The sequence below is a fragment of the Mesoplodon bidens genome (genome assembly GCF_964165515.1).
Source record: "Mesoplodon bidens genome assembly, chromosome: 4".
NCBI lineage: Eukaryota > Metazoa > Chordata > Mammalia > Artiodactyla > Ziphiidae > Mesoplodon > Mesoplodon bidens.
The window spans coordinates 65,284,726-65,306,951 of record NC_138160.1 but is presented as its reverse complement, the minus strand read 5'-3'; the positions used below and the strand labels follow the sequence as shown (position 1 = coordinate 65,306,951).

General features: G+C 36.9%; 1 protein-coding gene across 3 annotated transcripts in view; it reads right to left on the bottom strand.

The window, feature by feature from the left end:
* Positions 1 to 4,177: 4,177 nt before the first annotated feature.
* Positions 4,178 to 22,226, bottom strand: part of ZFYVE16 (zinc finger FYVE-type containing 16) — a 63,147-nt gene continuing 45,098 nt past the window's right edge. For all 3 annotated transcript variants that reach the window (XM_081232032.1, XM_081232031.1, XM_081232033.1), the window contains 4 exons: positions 11,849 to 12,011; positions 10,818 to 10,923; positions 9,666 to 9,833; positions 4,178 to 6,469 (listed from right to left, as the gene is read on the bottom strand). In XM_081232032.1, coding sequence (XP_081088158.1) covers positions 6,308 to 6,469; positions 9,666 to 9,833; positions 10,818 to 10,923; positions 11,849 to 12,011 — 599 coding nt within the window. In that variant the 3' untranslated portion in view covers positions 4,178 to 6,307. The remainder of the gene's footprint in view (positions 6,470 to 9,665; positions 9,834 to 10,817; positions 10,924 to 11,848; positions 12,012 to 22,226) is intronic.

The following is a 22,226-nucleotide window of genomic DNA, read 5'->3' as shown; positions in this document are numbered from 1 at the left end:
TCCCATATGTCCTCGAAGCTCTTCATTTTTTTCCACTTTTTTTTTCATTGTTATTCAGACTGGATAGTTTCTACTCATGTATCTTCACATTCACTGACTCTTCCATCCATCATCTCCAGTAATTTTTTTATTGTGTTCTTCAGTTCTAAAATTTCCATTTGGTTCTTTTTATAGCTTTGATTTCTTTGGTGAAGACTTCTATCTTTCCATTCATTTCAATAATGTTTACCTTTGCTTTGTAGAACCTCATTAGAATAATTTTTTGTCTTTTTCTGATAATTCCAACACTTGGGTTACCTCAGAATTGGTTTTTGTTCATTGTCTTTCCCCTTGAGAGTTACTTAGATTTCCCTAGTGTTTTGCATCTTGAATAATTTTCGATTATTTCCTGGATATTTTGAATATTATGAAATTCTCAGTCCTGTTTAAATCTTCAGAAGAGTGTTTTTGTTTTGTCTTGTTTTAGCTGGCAGTCAATCCAGTTAGTTCACACCACACATCCTGGCCTGCTTTCTGTGGGCTATTGTTCCAAAAATTTAGTTCTCAGTGACTTTGCACTACCATTCTAATCTGCCCAAATTGTGCACCACCCAGTGGCTAGTCTGAAACCTGGATAGTGAGCTATATACTGTAGGTCAGTTTTCAAAACCTTTGATTGGCTGCTTCTGGTCAATTTCACACATGCACAGTGTGGAGGTGATCTCAGAATTTTATATACAAATTTAGAGTTTCCCTTTTTTCAATTCCCTCCTATCAATGATCTTCCCCGCACTCTCTGGTTCTAAGATCACCCCTTCTTGGTGTTCTGGCTAGAAGGCAGAGCTTTAGCTTCCCCACAACATTGCTAGTGTTCTGCCCTGCACTGACTGCCACCATTGCACAGTGGGTGGGTGGGGGGGGGTGCTGCCTTTTTGCTGTCTCTAGATTAGGTAGGGCAGGAAAAGTCCACATTGCCCCATAGGGTTTACACATGGTAGGGAGGGAGGGGTGCTGCTGTTTTTCTGCAGCTCTCCTGGAATAAAGTAAGTAAATTCAAAAGGATTCTGTCTCATAGTCCCCCAACCCCCTTCTCTGTCCTCTGACTAGGGAGAGCAGACTGTTCCTTGGACTCTGTGCCAGCTGGCAGTTCCTATTTTAAAGTGCCTATGTGTAGATTCCTTTTTATTTATTCTGTTTGGAATTTGTTTAACTTCTTGAATCTGTAGAGTCATGTATTTCATCAATTTTTAAAAGTCTACATGATATCTAAAAATATTTGTTCTGTTCTAGCCTCCCCTCTCCTTCTGCAGCTAATTAAGCAGATGTTGGGAATTCTCACTGTATCCTCTATATGTCTCCTGTTTTTTCCATCTTTCCATCTTTTTGTTTCTCCATGCTGCATTCTGGATAATTTCTCCTGATTTATATTCCAGTTTATAAATCCTTCCAATTGGTTATATTCTGTTCTGCCTTTAAACCTAATTACTGAGTTTTAAAGTTCAGTTTTTATATATTCTTGCAACATTTGTATTTAGTTACTTCCCAAATTAGTTCCATCACTTTTTAGTTTCCAATTCTCTACAGGTATTTGACACTTGACTTTATTTCTTTAAACACAGAAAGCATAAATGTAATACCTAAGACTATATGAATTTAACTGTTTCTACTAATTCTTGCCTCTGGAATCTAGTTTCCTTATGTGCCTGTTCTTTTTGTTTGTTTTGGTTTGTGTGTGTGGGGGGACCACCTTAAAGCAAGTTAAATGCTTAAGAGTCTTTGGGTGATGTAGGCAATTCTAAACTTGGCTACAATTTTACATAATTTATATTTCTGATTCATCCTCATCTAAAGGCCGAAACCCTTTGAGGGAGTCTCAGCCTACTGTGGGGAAGTTCTTCTGTTAGATTCACAATTCCTGTTAGATTCACCATCTTGTGTGGGCCTTGAACTTTGATATCTGTCCCCCTTACCCCATTAGGCTGTCATATTAGGGCCCCATGCTCACTTCTCTTTTTCTCTTTACTTTTGGACTGGGTGTTCCATACTGTCTTAAAAATCTCTGATGTTTTAAGATGCTTTTTGTATTTTAATCAGCTTTGGTTGTTTTTATCAATGGCATAGCTCTAAATATCCTAACATGCAATTTCCAGAAACAGGAAGTTTCCCACAAGTGCATCTTTGTTCCTACATGGCCAAACCCTACTCTTTCTCTTGGTATTCTCTGCATTTAGCACATACTACTTGTGGAATGGAATCCATAAATGTTGATAAGAACTATGCTTAATTTTTTCAGAGCAATTAATCTTTTTTTTTTTTTTAGAAATTTGTACTTATAGCTGCTCTAAGATATAGGTATCTTGTTTTAGTTAGCTAATATTAGTTGCTTCATGTAATAAACCACCAGAAAATTTAGCAGCTTAAAACAACAGATATTTATATCTGAGATTCAGAAATCTGAGAAAGGCTTAGTTGGGTGATCTCATGAGGCTACAGTCAAACTGTGGCTGGGGCTGCAGTCTGAAGGCTTGACTGGGTTGGAGGATCCCCTTCCACTTGCCTGGCAGCTGGCTTCCCCAAGAATGAGTGACTCAATAGAAAGAGAAGGAGAAAGAGAAAGAGACAGACAGACAGGGAAGGAGAGGTGGGGAGAGAGGGATGAAATGAAGACAGTGAGTGGGGAGAAATACACCAAAGATGGCAGCCATAGAACCTTTTATAACATAATATTGGAAATGACATCCCATCCCTTCTTCCATATTCTGTTGGTCACAAAGACCAACAGTGGTACAGTGTGGGAGGTGACTACACAAGGGTGTGAATAACCAAGAGGCAGGGATCATTGTGGGCTATCTTGGAAGCTGGTGAGCACCTTATTTTACCAAAAGAACAAAAAAAGAAAGAAAGAAAAACTTTACTATATTTGGAGGTTCATAATAAAGCTCTTGAATTAGTCCTATTTCTTCATTTGTAAAAAGCATGAAAATATGGCTGTAATTTTATCAATGCAAATACAGAAAATGTTTCCCAAAAGGTGTTAAATATTAAATTGTGTATCATTCCAAGCTAAATCCAAAACATAGAATATAAAGAGAAGATTTAAAACTACTAAAAACCTGATGTAAAAAAAAACCAAAAAGAACACCAATGTCAATTAAGTGGTAAAAGATAAATTTAGATGGTGAGGCTTAGTGTTGGGTAGGAAAAAAAATAAAGGTTTTAAATATAGCTCAAATAAAAAATAACATTGCAAGTATTTTCATAAAAATTTGTTACAAGAAAAACAGTCCTCCTATGGAAACATATGGTCATAATTCCAGTAATAGATTTTCTTCTTGCTTTTCTGCAATTAAGATTGCTTTTATCAATTACAGTGGGTGGAGAAGCAGTGAAAACTTTAAGATTCTAAATAGAAGCCACATAAATCAAAGTAATTGAGATGACATTGTGTTCTTCAGTGTAAACAGCGCACTATATTTTGTATAAAAAATGAGGGGAGATAATAAAAATATATTTGCTGCTACTGCACCTAAACCTTGGAAAGATACACAATAATAAAAATCACTTCTTATTGAGATTGGAGAGTGAGAAGAACAAGGTAGATGCATACAAGGTGGGTAGTAAGGCTTATATTAAGTTTTTAACATTTCTTTCTGATTTTTGAATGTTTATATATTACACATATGAAGCATTTTTTTTAATCACAAAGAAAAAAATTAAAACCTAGGACTGTTTAGAGGTTTCCGGTTTATTTCAAGATATTTTCTTTTAAAATTTGAGTCAAGTTATCAAAGTTATATTACTTTAAAAAAAAGAAGAGTTGTATTCTTTACTTATAAAACAATATTTAAATCTAGGCTGTTATAAACTTAGGCAACTGAGGCACCATAGTCAGGCTACTACTTTTATGATTAAATTATGATTTTTATGATTATGACTTTTATGATTAAATAAGGTAAGATATTCACACAACACAGAAGACTCTTTAAAGTAAATTGCCTTAAAAGGGAAAGTTGAATGTTTTGACATATTACTGACTCTTCAGATTTTCAGCTCTTGCCTAGACAAGTTTAACGCCCACACCTTCTCATTACTGGTATGGCTATCCTCCTGGATTGTTTTCCAACCAGCTACTCAGAAGTCATATCTCTATTTTAGCAACTACTTTTACTTTGTTAATTATCTGCTTCACACATTCATCTCCAAGAGGGAAAGAACTATTTTATTCATCTTTCAATCAATGAAGCCTACTACTAAAGTGCTCTGCGTATAGAAAGCATATATGCATATACGAAGTCTGCTGGATTGCTGCAAAAGCAAATGGGCTAAATTTTACTTAATATTTCAAAATTCTGGAACGACAGTATTCTTAAAAGGCATAGACCAAAAATAGATCATTGCAGACTGAGTACAAAGAACCATTCTATTTCTTCACCTTTAAAAAAATTAAAATTTTAAATTATCAATGGGAAGAACATGACCAAGTGCATTCAGAAACATATTGTACATCTACAAAGAATACTTTAAAACGTGCCTCCAAAGGCACAGTAACTCCAATTTTTATTAAATGTAGAGAATTTAGGGAAACAAATCCAAAGCTATCCCATCATGGGAAGAGTCCTCTACCTTCTGGTTATTTTAAAGTAACTTCAGTATTCATAGATTGTGCCCTTAACTTATACTGCAAAATAAACAAAAATATAAAGAAAACAAATTGAGTTAGATATGCAATTGCTTATGATGTCAACAAATTTCACAAGTTATTACATGTTGCTTAATTTTATTTAATGTCTGCAACACTTTACATTGTTTATAAAGTAGTTACTTCCAAAAGACTGATATTTTCCTCCATGCTGTGTCTTTAGCTAGTACTACAGATGTGATTCAGTAGGAATCATATGACCAAACTGATTCAAATTCTCAGTTTTTTCCTAGCCTGAGACCTAAGAACCTGAGTTATAACCCTGACTTCATCTTCAGGTTGAGATGCTTCATAAATACTTTCTTAAAACAGGGCTATTTAGTGTAGTTTCTTTTTCTTGAGACACAGGAGTGTTTTTGATACAAAAACATATATATTCCACATTAGAATAAAAAAAGCATTAAAATAATGATTATTATTTTAAATAAGTTAAATGACAGGATTAACTAAAATATGACCATTACTTTTTTTAACACAACGTACTTTAAAAATTTCTTTCTATTTGAAGTAAAGAAGAAAGTTCTGTAACAGTTTCAAATACATAGAATTTAACTTATGTTAATATCCTGTTATAAAAAATAACTACCATATAAAGAATTTAAAATATGCAAAAGTAAGTAGTTCATTAAAATTTATATTTAATACATTGGTGTCAATGAAAATATGTAGGCTTTCCAAGAAACTTTTAAGGTTTAAAGAAGTTAAAAAAACACCTGTTTCAGGCTTCATTTATTGCTACATAATGACTACTTCAAGGGTCATCTGGCCTGTCGTCAGTCACTCTTAGAAGTGGTATATACAGTGGTATACTTTGGAAGGAAAGGAGGAAAAATAATGCACTGCAATACAAAAATATTACCTATTTATAAATTATTAAAGATTTATAAAACACATACCAAATCACATGTTCTCGCTATAAAAACAATATACTTAATTATAGAAGCACAAAATCCTGAAGCACCCACAATTACTTTAAGAATACCCATTTAATAAAGAGAAAACCATATAGGTATATATAAAATAATAATTTGAAAAGAAAAAAGGCAAAATTCTGATTTTAATGCAAACAATCAGTTTATCTAATCATGGAGGTAGGTCTCCACTCCAATTATACAAATAAGTTATCTGCCTTATTCAAAGAATTACCATATAAGTCTAAGATCTGGAAACTGGTCTGTGCCATTGAAATACATTTTTAACAGACTTTAGAAACCAGTAATTTAACTGGCATATAAACAAAAAAGGTAGTTCCTTCATAAGCTTACATCTGAAAAGAGCCTTCATTAAAATCATTCTTGGCATAAAGAGGTATACCTAAATGCAGATACTTTGGCTTAGCATTTAAATAACACAGTTAAATGCTACAAATTTTTTAAAGACAGAAGAAATCCTTGTCTTCTTCAGTACTTGTAAAGTGTAAAAGCTTCAAAAACTGTGCATCTCTTAAGCTTTTGGATATTTAATATTGTGCTAATGATTTTTAAAAGATCATTCCTGCCTAAAAAGCAAAGCTTAACATGTTTCAAATATCAAACATATTTACTTTTAGTGTTTGTGGCATTTCAGCTTTAGTGCTGGAGTTAGTTTTAACAAATCAGTTTGCAATATAATACGACTCACGTCCTTTCACTAAAAAAGATTTTCAATAATAAAAAATACTAATTCTATTTCTAATGGTAAACTAGTAGAGTTGGAGGTCCCACCGTGGATCACAGGGATTAGAGCACTATCAAGATCATTTAGATAATGCTGAGGAAGAAGTTGGCCTTCAGATCCTGCCTGAAATTCAACCTGGAAAAAAAAAATCTTGATGAGTCAACCCTAGAAAGTGAGCAATCTTGTTTAGTTCAGCAGATGAATATAAAATAAACTATTTAAGAATATCATTCAATTTAAGCACGTTAAGAAAATACTTGATATTTTGTTCATAAAATAATGTTTTACATTCCCCTTTATTTCTTCTATCTACTACATAAATTATAATTGTCCCGTCCACAGATACTATGAAAATAAAATTGCCACTACTTCATACTTCAGGTTTCTTCTCAATGAACATGTAAACACATTGGCGGACCAAGGTTTTGAATAATTGTCAACATGACTTAAATAAAAACCCCTTGGTATTTAAAAAAAGATCTACTTAAAAATATTTTGAATTTATCATAAAATAATATTTGAATTTAATTTTGCTGGTGAAAATTACATTTTAATACATATGACTAAAAAAATTAACAATGCTTACTCAAATAATTATCAGGTGCTTCCTTGAAAAAGGAACTTTTAATAGTGAGATAAAAATGTAAGTTCTTTTTTCCAATAAGAACTGTAACACATCCTGCCCGAAGAAGAGCAAACCTTCAACATATGAAATTGTTCATGTTAAGATTGACCATTCTGGGACTTCCCCGGTGATCCAGAGGTTAAGACTCCACGCTTCCATTGCAGGGGGCGTGAGTTCGATCCCTGCTCGGGGAACTAAGATCCCACAAGCGGCGTGGTGCCGCCAAAAAAAAAAAAAAAAAAAGATTGACCATTCTAATGAACAACCTGGACTGAAATCTATTATACTGGATGTCAAAAACAGTTTAAAAGGCACATTAAAATACTACTGGCTTGGGACTTCCCTGGTGGTGCAGTGGTTAACACTCCACGTTTCCAAGGCAGGGGGCCCAGGTTTGATCCCTGGTCAGGGAACTAGATCCCACATGCCGCAACTGAGTTCACATGCCAAAACTAAGGCGCCCATGTGCCACAACTAAGGAGCATGCCTGCCGCAACTAAGGAGCTCATGGGCTGCAACTAAGACCTGGCACAACCAAATAAATAAATAGTAAAAAAAATACTACTGGAGTACCACTTTTCACCTATCAAATTGGCAAAGTTCAAAAGTTTGATTATATACTGCTTTGATAAGGATGTGAGAGAAAGAACACTCATAAATTGTGGTAGAAATATAAATTGTCATAACCTCTATTTGAGACAATATGGTAATATCTATTGAGTACATACTTGGACCTGGCAATTCTACTTCTAGGAATGTTTCTTATATACTCACACCTATGCAAAAACAAAATATTGTGGATACCTTAAATATCAACCAGGACATACCAAACATGCATAAACACTAAATAAGTTATGGTACATTTATATAATCAACTACTACTGTGCAACTTTAAAAAGAATATGTAGTTAATATGAAATATCTCTCAGATATATTAAGTTAAAGAAGCACTGTTTAAAAAAAAGTGAAAAGAGAACAAAAAGGACGTACAAACTTAATTGCTCATACATGCAAAAAATTACAAAGAATACATAGAAATGGATAACATTTGACTGCCTGACCAAGAAGGGAGGATGAGGGGGAGTATGCAAGTGGACTGAAGGGTTAGGAGTCAAGGGTAGGAAGGAGATCTTTCCAAGGCTATTACCTGATGCAACTCTACTGGGAACCATTTACATTGTAGCCTGGAGTTAATATCTCCAGAGGTCACCAATTAAATAGAGTACTGTGTGAATGCTGCTCTCTAGCATGTTTAATGAGGTGGTCCCAATATATACACATCTGTGAGATAATAGAAAATATATATTGGTCTCTGACCCGAATTCCTGGCATAAAGCTCCTAAAACCCTTGTCATTTCCTAAGTGATAAGAATACCAGTAACATCTCTTATTCTAATATTTATCTTTGATCCCATCCCTGACACAGGGCTTCTAAAAAAATTGTAAATTCCTAAGTGATAAGAGAGGGAGGAGCATCTTTTGTTCTTTTGAGTCAACTCTCGATGGGCTCCTAGATAGGGGCTGTTCACCAGAAAGACCAAGCCCATGATTAGAAGTTTTAAATTTCCAGCCCTACCCCTCATTCTCCAGAGAGGGGAGAGGGGCTAAAAACTGAGTTAATAATTGATCATGCCTACATGAGGAAACCTCCATAAAATCTCAGTAGAAGTGGGTTGAGAGAGCTTTCAGGCTGGTGAATACATCCACACTGGGAGGGTGATGCACCCCTACTCCGCGGAGACAGAAACTCCTGCTCAGGACTCTACCAGACCTTGCCCTATGTATATCTTCATCTGGCTGTTCATCTGTATAGCCTTTAGTGAACTGACAGACATAAGCAAATGTTCCCCTGAGTTCTGTGAGCCGCTCAAGCAAGTTAATTGAACCCAAGGAGGAGGGGGTCATTGGAAGCTCTGATCTATAAATGGTTGGTCAGAAGCACAGGTGATAACTGACTGGCATATGAAGTGGGGGAGGAGGCAGTCTTGTAAGAGCTGTAGGATCTGATGCTATCTCCAGGTAGATCAAGTCAGAATTGAGTTGAATTCTTGGACACCCTGCTTGTGCCTGAGAATTGCTTGCTGGGGTAGGGGAAAGCCTCCACACATCTGGTGAGCAGAAGTGTTTTCCGTGAGTAGTGAAAGAGACACACAGGAAAGACATAGGAGGGAAGAAATAGGTTTTTCCCTACATGGGAGGAAAAAACTGAAAATTTTCCTTTTTTAACATTTTTAGACTTTTGTAATTTTAAGTCACATGAATATAGAATTCAGTCAGCATAATTTAAAAACCTACTTATCAAGCAGGAATGTTGTGGAGCAGGGGTCAGCAAACTATGGCCTGTGGGCCAATGTGGCCCACCAACTGTTTTTGTAAACAAAGTTTCACTGGAACACAGCTAAGCTGTTTAGTTTACATACTGTCTACAGCTGCTTTCACACTATAATGGCACAGTTAAGTAGTTGTGAAAGAAATCTGACAGACCGCAATGCCTAAATTATTTACTGTCTGACCCAAAAATAGTTTGCTGGCCCCTGCTGTGGACAGTAAAGGAGATAATGTACAGGAAGTGTGTACCGAACATTAATGTTCAACAAACTTTAGTTCTCTTCAGTGATCTCATAGTAAAAGGTTAAAGAAAAACTTTTGATTATTTTAATATAAGATATATTCATTTCAAAAATACATCACAAAAACATGCCTCACCATATCAGTGTCAATGGAAACTCTGAGGCCAATTTTATTTATCCCATTACTCTTTAGAGTTTTCAGGTGAGGGCACAGTGCAGCACTACAAGCCATGGCTATTTCTTTTGCAAACTGATAAGGAGTTGCCGAAATAGATAAATCCTGGTCCTTTAGAAAGTAGAACACCTGAAATGTATTTAATTAGGAAACAAGTCATGATTAAAAGTAGCTTTAAAAATGCAACAATTGCTACCTCCAACTTTATAAAATTCCAATGTTAGTGCCATGAAATTCACTAGTTAGAAACATTACATATATAGTATGTATATATATATATATATATATATATATATATATATATATATATATATATATACACACACACACACACACACACACTATATATATAGCCTGATCTATAGCATAAGTAAAAACTTAAAACCAAAGATTAGGGAATATGGGAATGACTTAGCTATTTTTGCCTAAAGTTAACTTGTAGCAACAAAAGCTTTGTTAACTCAGTTTAAAGAAGGGTACTAATGAGCCCACCCTATAAGATCACCATCCCATAAGGACATAATAATGAAGTTAAGATCAAACAAAGAAATAATGTTCTATAATTTCTATACCCTCTATAGTTTCTATCTTCTACATGTGTAAAATCACAAAGAATACCTAAGGAATCAGTAACATTGATTGTCTGACCCAGGAGGTAGAGTGAGGGGGAGAATGGAGGTAGACTAAGGGGCTGTGAGGCTACAGTTTCATATTCTCTCATTTTTAAAAAACTGGAACATGCAAAACTAACTTTCATATGTGAGTGCTGATTAACTGATATCTATAAAATATTTTATTTTTTGTAAAATAAGAGAAAAATGAAAACACCATGGTCAAATAACATGTTATTGTACAAAGATGGCAATCCTGTGAAAACTTAACTGTGAGCTGACAGGCAGTACCACTATACAATAACCTGAAATGATCCTATGGAAATGCAAATCTGGTGTATATAAGGCAGTCTGGGGTGGAGATATGTGTGTCTCAAGGTGTAATGAAAGTGTAATACGCTGCACTTAAACATTCAGAGGTTGAGTACTGCGAAATCTCCAAATTAACAAAAACATATCCAAACACAGCAGGTAAATGGAAGGAAACGTCTTTCTAAGTTACCTCAGTACACTTTACAATCTTCTCATCAGTTTCAAAATCTGCTTCCAGTTTTATTTTTTCACTTGGAAATCCTTGTAATGATATTCCATCCACTGAACTAATAACACTGCAGAATAAAATATAATAGAACAGATTTATTTAATACCAAAGTACTTTCTATGAAGTAAATTATTAGACTTGAACAAATGGAATAAGGATAAAAATTATGAAAGCTATAAATTTAAAGCAGCAGTAAGACATCTCAATTATACAAAAAAATAATTAAAACTTAGCTCATATTCATTTACCAAGATTTCTTGATTGTGTAGCAAATTATATCTACTTTTTCATATGCCCAATTCAGACCTGAGGTTTAAAATACCTTAGTCTCCTAACAGAAAAGCTGTCTCATGAATTTCAAAACTCTATCTTGGAATCCTTCAGCATTAGCCCTCCTCTTCCTTTTTTGCTCCAGATCCCTTAGCCAGTCTCCAAAAAAGAAAGAAAATGGGTAACTAAAGAGAGGAGGGAATGGCAGTAATATTCTGTAAGGCCTCTAATGTACATATTATTGAATTCAGTTGTTTGCATTTACAGTGCATCAGTATAATACAGAATAAACACCCAAAGGGAATCCATTACTTATTTGATAAAAATAATTCCATGAAAATACATATCTGGTATATAAAAGGCAGTCTGGGGGGGGGAAATATGTGTGTGCCTCAATGTACCATATAACAGACAAAGTATCTTGTCTTTCTCAGACCTGGCATCAAGCCTACACCGCTACACAATGCACATTTTATCATTTGCCCCCTCCCAAACTGACCACCCTTTAATAATTTACAACATCCTGACTAAGAAAACATACATGGTGCTGGTTAGGTACATTTTTGAAAAAACCAGACTGCATTTATTAATTGGAGTATATGCATTTAAATTAATGGTATAATTCTATATTTATTTATAAAATATTTAGTTTTGTTAACAGGATGTTTTTATCCTTTCTCCTCCATCAAATCAATTACATTTTGGTAACAAAAAGTTCCTACCCTTTGTTTCCTTTTTCTTCAGAATCTACCCAGCAGATGTCCACATATTCTCTCATGTCTACAGCATCAACTTTCCCACATGTAATTTTAAAGTCTTTTTGTTCTCGTAGAGCTAGCCGCAAGCCATCCATGGTCTCTGGAGTTATTTGTACCATTAAGCCATCTAAAAATGAGAGTTATGTTTCACATTTCTTTTACTGAATATAAATTTATATGTCTAAGCCATAAATTTTGCTATCAAAATATGTTCCGTGCAAGTTTTAGACCATCTGTTAAATCATCTTGATGGTTGTTTTCTGTTAGGGAATATGAAAAATATTTCACAATGTTAAGGATTCTTTTTTTATTTTTTAACGGTTAAACAAACAAAGGTGAGAATTTCCACTTCTGGCTATGATGAAATAATGATGCCAAACTGCCATTTCATTATGGTAACCAACCATAAAACTAGACAAAATGTATGAGGCAATTGTTTTCAGGTTCTGGACAATAGGAAGTACAATACATGGTCCCTATAGGAAAACTCAATAGGTGAGCCCATAACTGCCCAGGCTCTCTGCTTGGGGACAATTTCTGCATGGTGACCAGTAAGCCTACAATTGCTCTACTGGGCTGAGAAGTCAGAGATAAGACACTAAAAAGGGGAGCATCAGGAGACTGTGTTCAAGGACTTTTTGAGTCCTTGGACCAGAACTGAGAACACATTAATAGAGTGACCCTAGATGAGGCATAACAGAAAATGGCTATTATATGGTTGGGAACAGAATAGAGATAATAGAAGTCAAGCAATGTTGGGGGATATTGGTAGTCTAGACCAACCAAAATAGACATTAGCACCTCATTAACCTGAACTGTGCAATGCCAAATCAAAGATCTTACAAAATCTACAGGCAAAACAGATTTGGGGGATGAGTCCTGCCAGACTGTAAACACCTTAGGATATCCATAGATCCATCTGTTAAAAAAATAAAAAATAAAGACTACACAAGCTCAGGGTAAGCAGACATAAAATACCTGCTTAAACATAAATAAGCCTTCTTCAGCAAAAAAATCCCTTTAAAAAAAGCTAAAAGAATCTAAAGTCTCTAAAGCATATCAATAATGACAGTACATAATAAAAAATTACCAAAGACAGGAAAATGTGAGCCCCTATAAAACTAAAACTAACCATGAGATGGCCAAGACATTGGATTAAACACAAAACACTTTAAAATATCTATTCTAAAATATAATCAAGGACCTAAAGGAAAACACATTTAAAGAATGAAAAGCAAATACTGGCTAAATGTATAAACAGATTTTTAAAAATCTGAACAGAGAAATAGAAACTGGAAAACCCTCCCCCCAAATTCTATAACTGAAAAGTATAATCCAACTAAAATAGAAACCTTAATGGATAGGCTTAATAGTAGATTGAAGATGGCAAAAGAATCAGAGAACATAAAGAAAGGTCAACAAAAGTGATCAAATCTGAAGAACCCAGAGAAAAAAGAATGAAGAAATATAAAAAGAGCATCAAAGACCCATGGGATGGTATAAAACAGTCTAATACAGATATGGATTACATATACATAGATAGACTATCTCCCAGAAGGAGAAGAAAGATCAGGACATTTAAAAAAATGGTAAGAAATTCCCCAAATTTGATGAAAAATATTGACACACACATCCAAGGAGTTCAATAAATGCCAAATAGGATAAATACAAAGAAAACAACATTGAGGCCCACCACAGTAAAACTGGTGAAAACCAAAAATAAAGAGGCTATCTTGAAAACAGACTGAGGGAAAGGGCACATTAAATACAAGGAAACAAATATAAAAACTATTACTGACTCTTCACTAGAAATAATGAGGGCCAAAAGACAATGAAATGACATCTTTAAAGAAAATAAAGACTTTCAAAGCAGAATTTTATACCTAGCAAAAATACCCATAAAAAATGAAAATGAAATAAAGACAGCTGCAGAAAAATGAAAAGCAAGACAACATTAGATAAATGAAAGCCAGCCAACTTGTGTTACAAAAAATACTAATGACTTCTTGGTGTCTGCTCCATGTAAAGAGCTTGGAACATGTCACTTCCATCCTCACAACAAGAAAAAAGCTGAACAATAAAATACCTAGGAATAAACCTAACTTCTATTCAACATAGTACTGGAAGTCCTAGCCACAGCAATTGTACAAGAAAAAGAAGAAAAGGTATCGAAATTGGAAGGAAAGAGGTAAAATTGTCATTATATGTAGATGACATGATACTCTATATAGAAAACTCTAAAGACTCCACACAACAACTATGAGAGCTGATAAACGAATTCAGCAAGGTAGCAGGCTACAGTATTTACAGAAATATTTTGCATTACTTTAAACAAAGAAATATCAGAAAATAAAAAAAAAAGAACCCTTTAAAAATTGTATTAAAAAAATACCTAGGAATAAACCTGACCAAGGAAGTGAAAGACTTATATGCTGAGAACTATAAAACATTGATAAAGGAAACTGAAGATGATTCAAAGAAATGGAAAGATATCCCATGCTCTTGGATTGGAAGAATTAATATTGTTAAAATGGCCATACTATCCAAGGCAATCTACAGATTTAATGTGATCCCTATCAAATTACCCATCACATTTTTCACAGAACTAGAACAAATAACCCTAAAATTTATATGGAACCACAGAAGACCCAGAATTGCCAAAGCAATCCTCACAAAAGAACAAAGCTGGAGACATAAGCCTCCAAGACTTAAGATAATACTACAAAGCTACAACAATCAAAATAGCATGGTATTGGCACAGAAACAGACATATGGATCAATGGAACAAAAGACAGAGCCCAGAAATAAACCCACACACCAATAGTCAATTAATCTTTGACAAAGGAGGCAAGAATGTACAATGGAGAAAAGACAGTCTCTTCAACAAGTGGTGTTGGGAAAGCTAGACAATCTCATGTAAATCAATGAAATTAGAACACTTCCTCACACCATATAAAAAGATAAGCTCAAAGTGGTTTGAAGATCTAAATATAAGACATGACACCATAAAACTCCTAGGAGAGAACATAGGCAAAACATTCTTAGCTGTAAATCATAGCAATATTTTCTTAGGTCAGTCTGCCAAGGCAAAAGAAACAAAAGCAAATATAAACAAATGGGACCTAATCAAACTCAAAAGCTTTTGCACAGCAGGGAAGCCATAAACAAAATGAAAAGACAACCTACAGAAGGGGTGAAAATATTTGCAAATGATGCAATGAAGGGTTAATTTCAGAAATATCCAAACAGTTCATACACCTCAATATCAAACAAACAACCCAATCAAAAAATGGGCAGAAGCGTTTTTCCAAAGACATACAGATGGCCAACAGTCACATGAAAAGATGCTCAGTATCACTAATTATTAGAGAAATGCAAATCAAAACTACAATGAGATCACCTCACACCAGTCAGAATGGCTATCATCAAAAAGTTTACAAATAATAAATGCTGGAGAGAGTATTAAGAAAAGGGAACCCTCCTAAACTGTTGGAAGGCATGTAAATTGGTACAGCCACTATGGAAAACAGTCTGGAGGTTCCTTAAAAAACTAAAAGTAGAGCTACCATATGATCCAGCAATCCCACTTCTGGGCATATATCCAGAAAAGATGAAAACTCTAATTCAAAAAGATGTATGTACCCCAATGTCCATAACAGCACTGTTTATAATAGCCAAGACATGGAAGCAATCTAAGTATCCATCAACAGATGGATGGGTAAAGAAGATGTGGTGTGTGTGTGTGTGTGTGTGTGTACACACACACACAATGGAATATTACTCAGCCAAAAAAAGAATGCAATACTGCCATTTGCAGCAACATGGATGGACCTAGAGATTATCACACTAAGTGAAGTCACACAGAGACAAATATATCACTTATATGCAGAATCTAAAAAATAATACAAATGAATTTATTTACAAAACAGAAACAGACTCACAGACATAGAAAATAAACTTATGGTTACCAAAAGGGAAAGGGAGAAGAGGGATAAATTAGGAGTATGGAATTAACAGATACACACTAATATAAATAAAATAGATAAAATAACATGGATTTACTGTATAACACAGGGAAATATATTCAATATCTTTTAATAACCTATAATGAAAAAGAATCTGTAAAAAAATATATATATACATATGAAAAACTGAATCACTTTGCTGTACACCTGAAACGAATACATTATTGTAAATCAACTATACTTCAGTAAAATTTTTTAAAATAAATTTTAAAAAATTAAAAAGCTGAACAAACATAAAATGAACAACTCTTAGATCTATCAAAGAATTGATGTCCCAGGGCAAACTGCTGCCCTGAAAAAAGGAGCAAAATCAAAACCTACCACAAACAACCCAACAAAAATAAAACGTATTTCTTCTTACTTCTTATCACATGTAATGTGATATAAGAAATATAATTCAATATATCACATTCCATCATCAGAAGACAGATATGGCACACAAAATGGAATCATAAAGCTCACTTACTTTTAAAAGGTATTACTGAAAAACATGGATCTAGACAAGAACACTTACAATCACTGCTTCCACTGGAAGTACTAGCCAATAAACAAGAAAAATAAATTAAAAAGCCATAATGGCTGTAAAGAAAGAAGCAAAACTATCATTATTAATAAACTATCATTATTTGTAGTTATAAAAAAACTCTAAGAGTCTATAGATAAATTATTTTAAATAATGTAAGTTTAGCAATATAGCTGGTTATAAGATAAAAATAGAGAAATCAATTAATTTCTATTTTCCAGCAACAAAAGATAAAATTTTTAATTTAAAAAGATATCCAAGAATACTTTAAAAGGATCATATACCATGACTAAGGGGGATTTGTCTCAGGGATGCAAGGATTTTCCGGTATCTGCAAATCAATCAATGAAACACACAACATTAACAAACTGAAGAATAAAAACCATATGATCATCTCAATAGAGGCAGAAAAAGCTTCTCACAAAATTCAAGATCCATCTATGATAAAAACTCTTCAGCAAGGAGCCCGCGAGGGGGGTTGGCGCGCGCTAAACGGGAGAAGCACTGGTTTGAGAAAAGCATGGGTCGCAAGTACACATTGGGACCCTGCCATTAATGGAGGGGAAAAGCGGGGAGACGCCAGCAGATTCCATCCTGTAAGCTGGTAGGAAGCCTGAAGGCTTGATGGGATTCCAGTGTGATGGGAGGCAAGGACATGCTTCAGGACCCCGGAGGAAGATGGCGGAAGAGTAAGACGCGGAGATCACCTTCCTCCCCACAGATACATCAGAAATTCATCTACACGTGGAACAACTCCTACAGAACACCTACTGAACGCTGACAGAAGACCTCAGACCCCCCAAAAGGCAAGAAGCTCCCCACATACCTGGGTAGGGCAAAAGAAAAAAAGAATAAACAGAGACAATAGGATAGGGACGGGACCTGCACCAGTGGGAGGGAGCCGTGAAGGGGGGAAGGTTTCTACACACTACAAGCCCCTTCGCGGGCGGAGACTGCAGGTGGCGGAGGGGGAAAGCTTCGGAGTAGCGGAGGAGAGCACAGCAACAGGGGTGCGGAGGGCAAAGCGGAGAGATTCTGGCACAGAGGACCGGTGCCCTCAGGCACACACCAGCCCGAGAGGCTTGTCTGCTCGGCCGCCGTGGCGGGCGGGGCTGGGAGCTGAGGCTCGGGTATCGGCTTTCAGTCGGAGCGCAGGGAGAGGACTGGGGCTGGCGGCAGGAAGAGAGCCTGAAGGAGTTAGTGCACCACGGCTAGCCCGGAGGGAGTCCGGGGAAAGGGTCTGGAGCTGCTGAAGAGGCAAGAGACTTTTTTCCCTTTTGTTTCCTGGTGCGCGAGGAGAGGGCATTAAGAGGGCTGCTTGGGGAAGCGCCGGTGACAGGCACGAGCCGCGGGTAAGGCACGGACCTCGGAGACGGGCGTGGGCCGCCGCCGCCGCCGCCGCCCGCCCGCCGCGGCCCGCCGCCGCCGCCGCCGCCGCCGCCGCCGCGGGGCCTGTGTGCGAGCGCGGGTCACTGTCCGCCCCGCCTTCCGGGGGGCCTGTGCACCCCGCCACTGCTGGGGTCCCCGAGACCCGGGGACGGCTTTCCCGGGAAAGCGCACGGAGCGCCACGGGCTGCTGCAACGTCACGCCGGCCTCTGCCGCCGCAGGCCCGCCCCACACTGCGCGCCCCTCCCTCCCCTCTGCCTGAGTGAGCCAGAGCCCCCGAATCAGCGGCTCCTTTAAACCCGTCCTGTCTGAGCGAAGAACGGACGCCCTCCGGCGACCTACGCGCAGAGGCGGGGCCAGGTCCAAGGCTGAGACCCGGGAGCTGTGAGAGCAGAGGCAGGGAAATCTCTCTGTGCAGCCTCGGAGGCAGCGGATTAAAGCTCCACGGTCCATTTGATGTGCCCTGCGTCTGTGGAGTGCATGAATGGACAGCGAATCATCCCAAATTGAGGAAGTGGACTTTGAGGACAAGATTTAAGACTTTCCCCCCTTTTCCTCTTTTTACAACGAATTATTCCAAATTAAGGAGGTGGACTTAGAGAGCAAGATTTCAGACTTCTCGCCCTTTTCCTCTTTTTACAACGAATTATCCCAAATTGAGGAGGTGGACTTGGAGAGCAAGATTTTTGATTTTTCCCCCTGCTCTCTTTTTGTGAATGTGTATGTGTAATCTTCTGTGTAAGATTCTCTCTGTATAGCTTTGCTTCCACCATATGTCTCAGGGTTCTATCGGTCCGGTTTTTTTTTTTTTTTTTCAATAATTACTTTCTAATTTTAATAACGCTACTATATTTCATACTTTATTCTATTTTACTTTACCTGCTCTTTCTTTTTTTCCTACTCTCCCTTCCTCCCTCCCTCCCTCCGCTCCTCCTTTCCTTCTTTCTTTTTCTTTCCTCCCTCCCACCCTTCTTCTTTCCACTTTCTTTTTCTTTCCTTCCTCCCTCCCTCCTGTCTTTCTTCCTTTCCTTTCTCCCTCCCTCCCTCCTTTCTTTCCATCCTTCCTCCCTCCCTCCCTCCCTCCTTTCTTTCTTCCTTCCTTCCTTCCTTTCTTCCCTTCTTCCTTTCTTTCCCTCTCTCTTTCTTTCTTCTACTAATTCTTTCTTTCTACTTTTTCTCCCTGTTACTCTGAGCCGGGTGGATGAAAGGCTCTTGGTGCTGCAGCCAGGAGCCAGTGCTGTGCCTCTGAAGTGGGAGAGCCAACTTCAGGACACGGGTCCACAACAGACCTCCCAGCTCCACATAATATCAAGCAGCGAAAATCTCCCAGAGATCTCCATCCCAACACCAGCACCCAGCTTCAGTCAACGACCAGCAAGCTACAGTGCAGGTCACCCTATGCCAAGCAACTAGCAAGGCAGGAACACAACCCCACCCATTAGCAGAGAGGCTACCTAAAAACATAATAAGGCCATAGGCACCCCAAAACACACCACCAGACGTGGACCTGTCCACCAGAAAGACAAGATCGAGCCTCAACCACCAGAGCACAGGAATTAGTCCCCCCCACCAGGAAGCCTACCCAACCTACTGAAACAACCTTAGCCACTGGGGTCAGACACCAAAAACAACGGGAACTACGAATCTGCAGCCGGCAAAAAGGAGACCCCAAACACAGTAACATAAGCAAAATGAGAAGGCAGAAAAACACACAGCAGGTGAAGGAGCAAGATAAACACCTACCAGACCTAACAAATGAAGAGGTAATAGGCAGTCTACCTGAAAAAGAATTCAGAATAATGATAGTAAAGCTGATCCAAGATTCTATTTCCATGATCCATAATCTTGGAAATAGAATAGACAACATGCAAGAAACAGTTAACAAGGACCTAGAAGAACTAAAGATGAATCAAGCATCGATTAAAAACACAATAAATGAAATGAAAAATACTCTAGATGGGATCAATAGCAGAATAACTGAGGCAGAAGAACGGATAAGTGAGGTGGAAGATAAAATAGTGGAAATAACTGATGCAGAGCAAAATAAAGAAAAAAGAATGAAAAGAACAGAGGAGAGTCTCAGAGATCTCTGGGACAACATTAAACGCACCAACATTCGAATTATAGGGGTTCCAGAAGAAGAAGAGAAAAAGAAAGGGACTGAGAAAATATTTGAAGAGATTATAGTTGAAAACTTCCCTAATTTGGGAAAGGAAATAGTTAATCAAGTCCAGGAGGCACAGAGAGTCCCATACAGAATAAATCCAAGGAGAAATACACCAAGACACATATTAATCAAACTGTCAAAAATTAAACACAAAGAAATCATATTAAAAGCAGCAAGGCAAAAACAACAAATAACACACAAGGGAATCCCCATAAGGTTAACAGCTGATCTCTCAGCAGAAACCCTACAAGCCAGAAGGGAGTGGCAGGACATAATTAAAGTGATGAAGGAGAGAAACCTGCAACCTAGATTACTCTACCCAGCAAGGATCTCATTCAGATTTGATGGAGAAATTAAAACCTTTACAGACAAGCAAAAGCTGAGAGAGTTCAGCACCACCAAACCAGCTTTACAACAAATGCTAAAGGAACTTCTCTAGGCAAGAAACACAACAGAAGGAATATACCTACAATAACGAACCCAAAGCAATTAAGGAAATGGGAATAGGAACATACATATCAATAATTACCTTAAATGTAAATGGACTAAATGCTCCCACCAAAAGACACAGAGTGGCTGAATGGATACAAAAACAAGACCCATATATATGCTGTCTACAAGAGACCCACTTCAGACCTAGAGACACATACAGATTGAAAGTAAAGGGATGGAAAAAGATATTCCATGCAAATGGAAATCAAAAGAAAGCTGGAGTAGCAATTCTTATATCAGACAAAATAGACTTTAAAATAAAGACTATTAGAAGAGACAAGGAAGGACACTACATAACGATAAAGGGATCGATCCAAGAAGAAGATATAACAATTGTAAATATTTATGCACCCAACATAGGAGCACCTCAATACATAAGGCAAATACTAACAGCCATAAAAGGGGAAATCGACAGTAACACACTCATAGTAGGGGACTTTAACACCCCACTTTCACCAATGGACAGATCATCCAAAATGAAAATAAATAAGGAAACACAAGCTTTAAATGATACATTAAACGAGATGGACTTAGTTGATATTTATAGGACATTCCATCCAAAAACAACAGAATACACATTTTTCTCAAGTGCTCATGGAACATTCTCCAGGATAGATCATATCTTGGGTCACAAATCAAGCCTCGGTAATTTTAAGAAAATTGAAATTGTATCAAGTATCTTCTCCGACCACAATGCTATGAGACTAGACATCAATTACAGGAAAAGATGTGTAAAAAATACAAACACATGGAGGCTAAACAATACACTACTCAATAACGAAGTGATCACTGAAGAAATCAAAGAGGAAATTAAAAAATACCTAGAAACAAATGACAATGGAGACACGACGACCCAAAACCTATGGGACGCAGCAAAAGCAGTTCTAAGGGGGAAGTTTATAGCAATACAATCCCACCTTAAGAAACAGGAAGCATTTCGAGTAAACAACCTGACCCTGCACCTAAAGCAATTAGAGAAAGAAGAACAAAAATACCCCAAAGCTAGCAGAAGGAAAGAAATCATAAAGATCAGATCAGAAATAAATGAAAAAGAAATGAAGGAAACGATAGCAAAGATCAACCAAACTAAAAGCTGGTTCTTTGAGAAGATAAACAAAATTGACAAACCATTAGCCAGACTCATCAAGAAAAAAAGGGAGAAGACTCAAATCAATAGAATTAGAAATGAAAAAGGAGAAGTAACAACTGACACTGCAGAAATACAAAAGATTATGAGAGATTACTATAAGCAACTCTATTCCAATAAAATGGACAACCTGGAAGAAATGGACACATTCTTAGAAATGCACAACCTGCCAAGACTGACTCAGGAAGAAATAGAAAATATGAATAGACCAATCACAAGCACTGAAATTGAAACTGTGATTAAAAATCTTCCATCAAACAAAAGCCCAGGACCAGATGGCTTCACAGGTGAATTCTATCAAACATTTAGAGAAGAGCTAACACCTATCCTTCTCAAACTCTTCCAAAATATAGCAGAGGGAGGAACACTCCCAAACTCATTCTACGAGGCCGACATCACCTTGATACCAAAACCAGGCAAGGATGTCACAAAGAAAGAAAACTACAGGCCAATATCACTGATGAACATAGATGCAAAAATCCTCAACAAAATACTAGCAAACAGAATCCAAGAGCACATTAAAAGGATCATACACCATGATCAAGTGGGGTTTATCCCAGGAATGCAAGGATTCTTCAATATACGCAAATCAATCAATGTA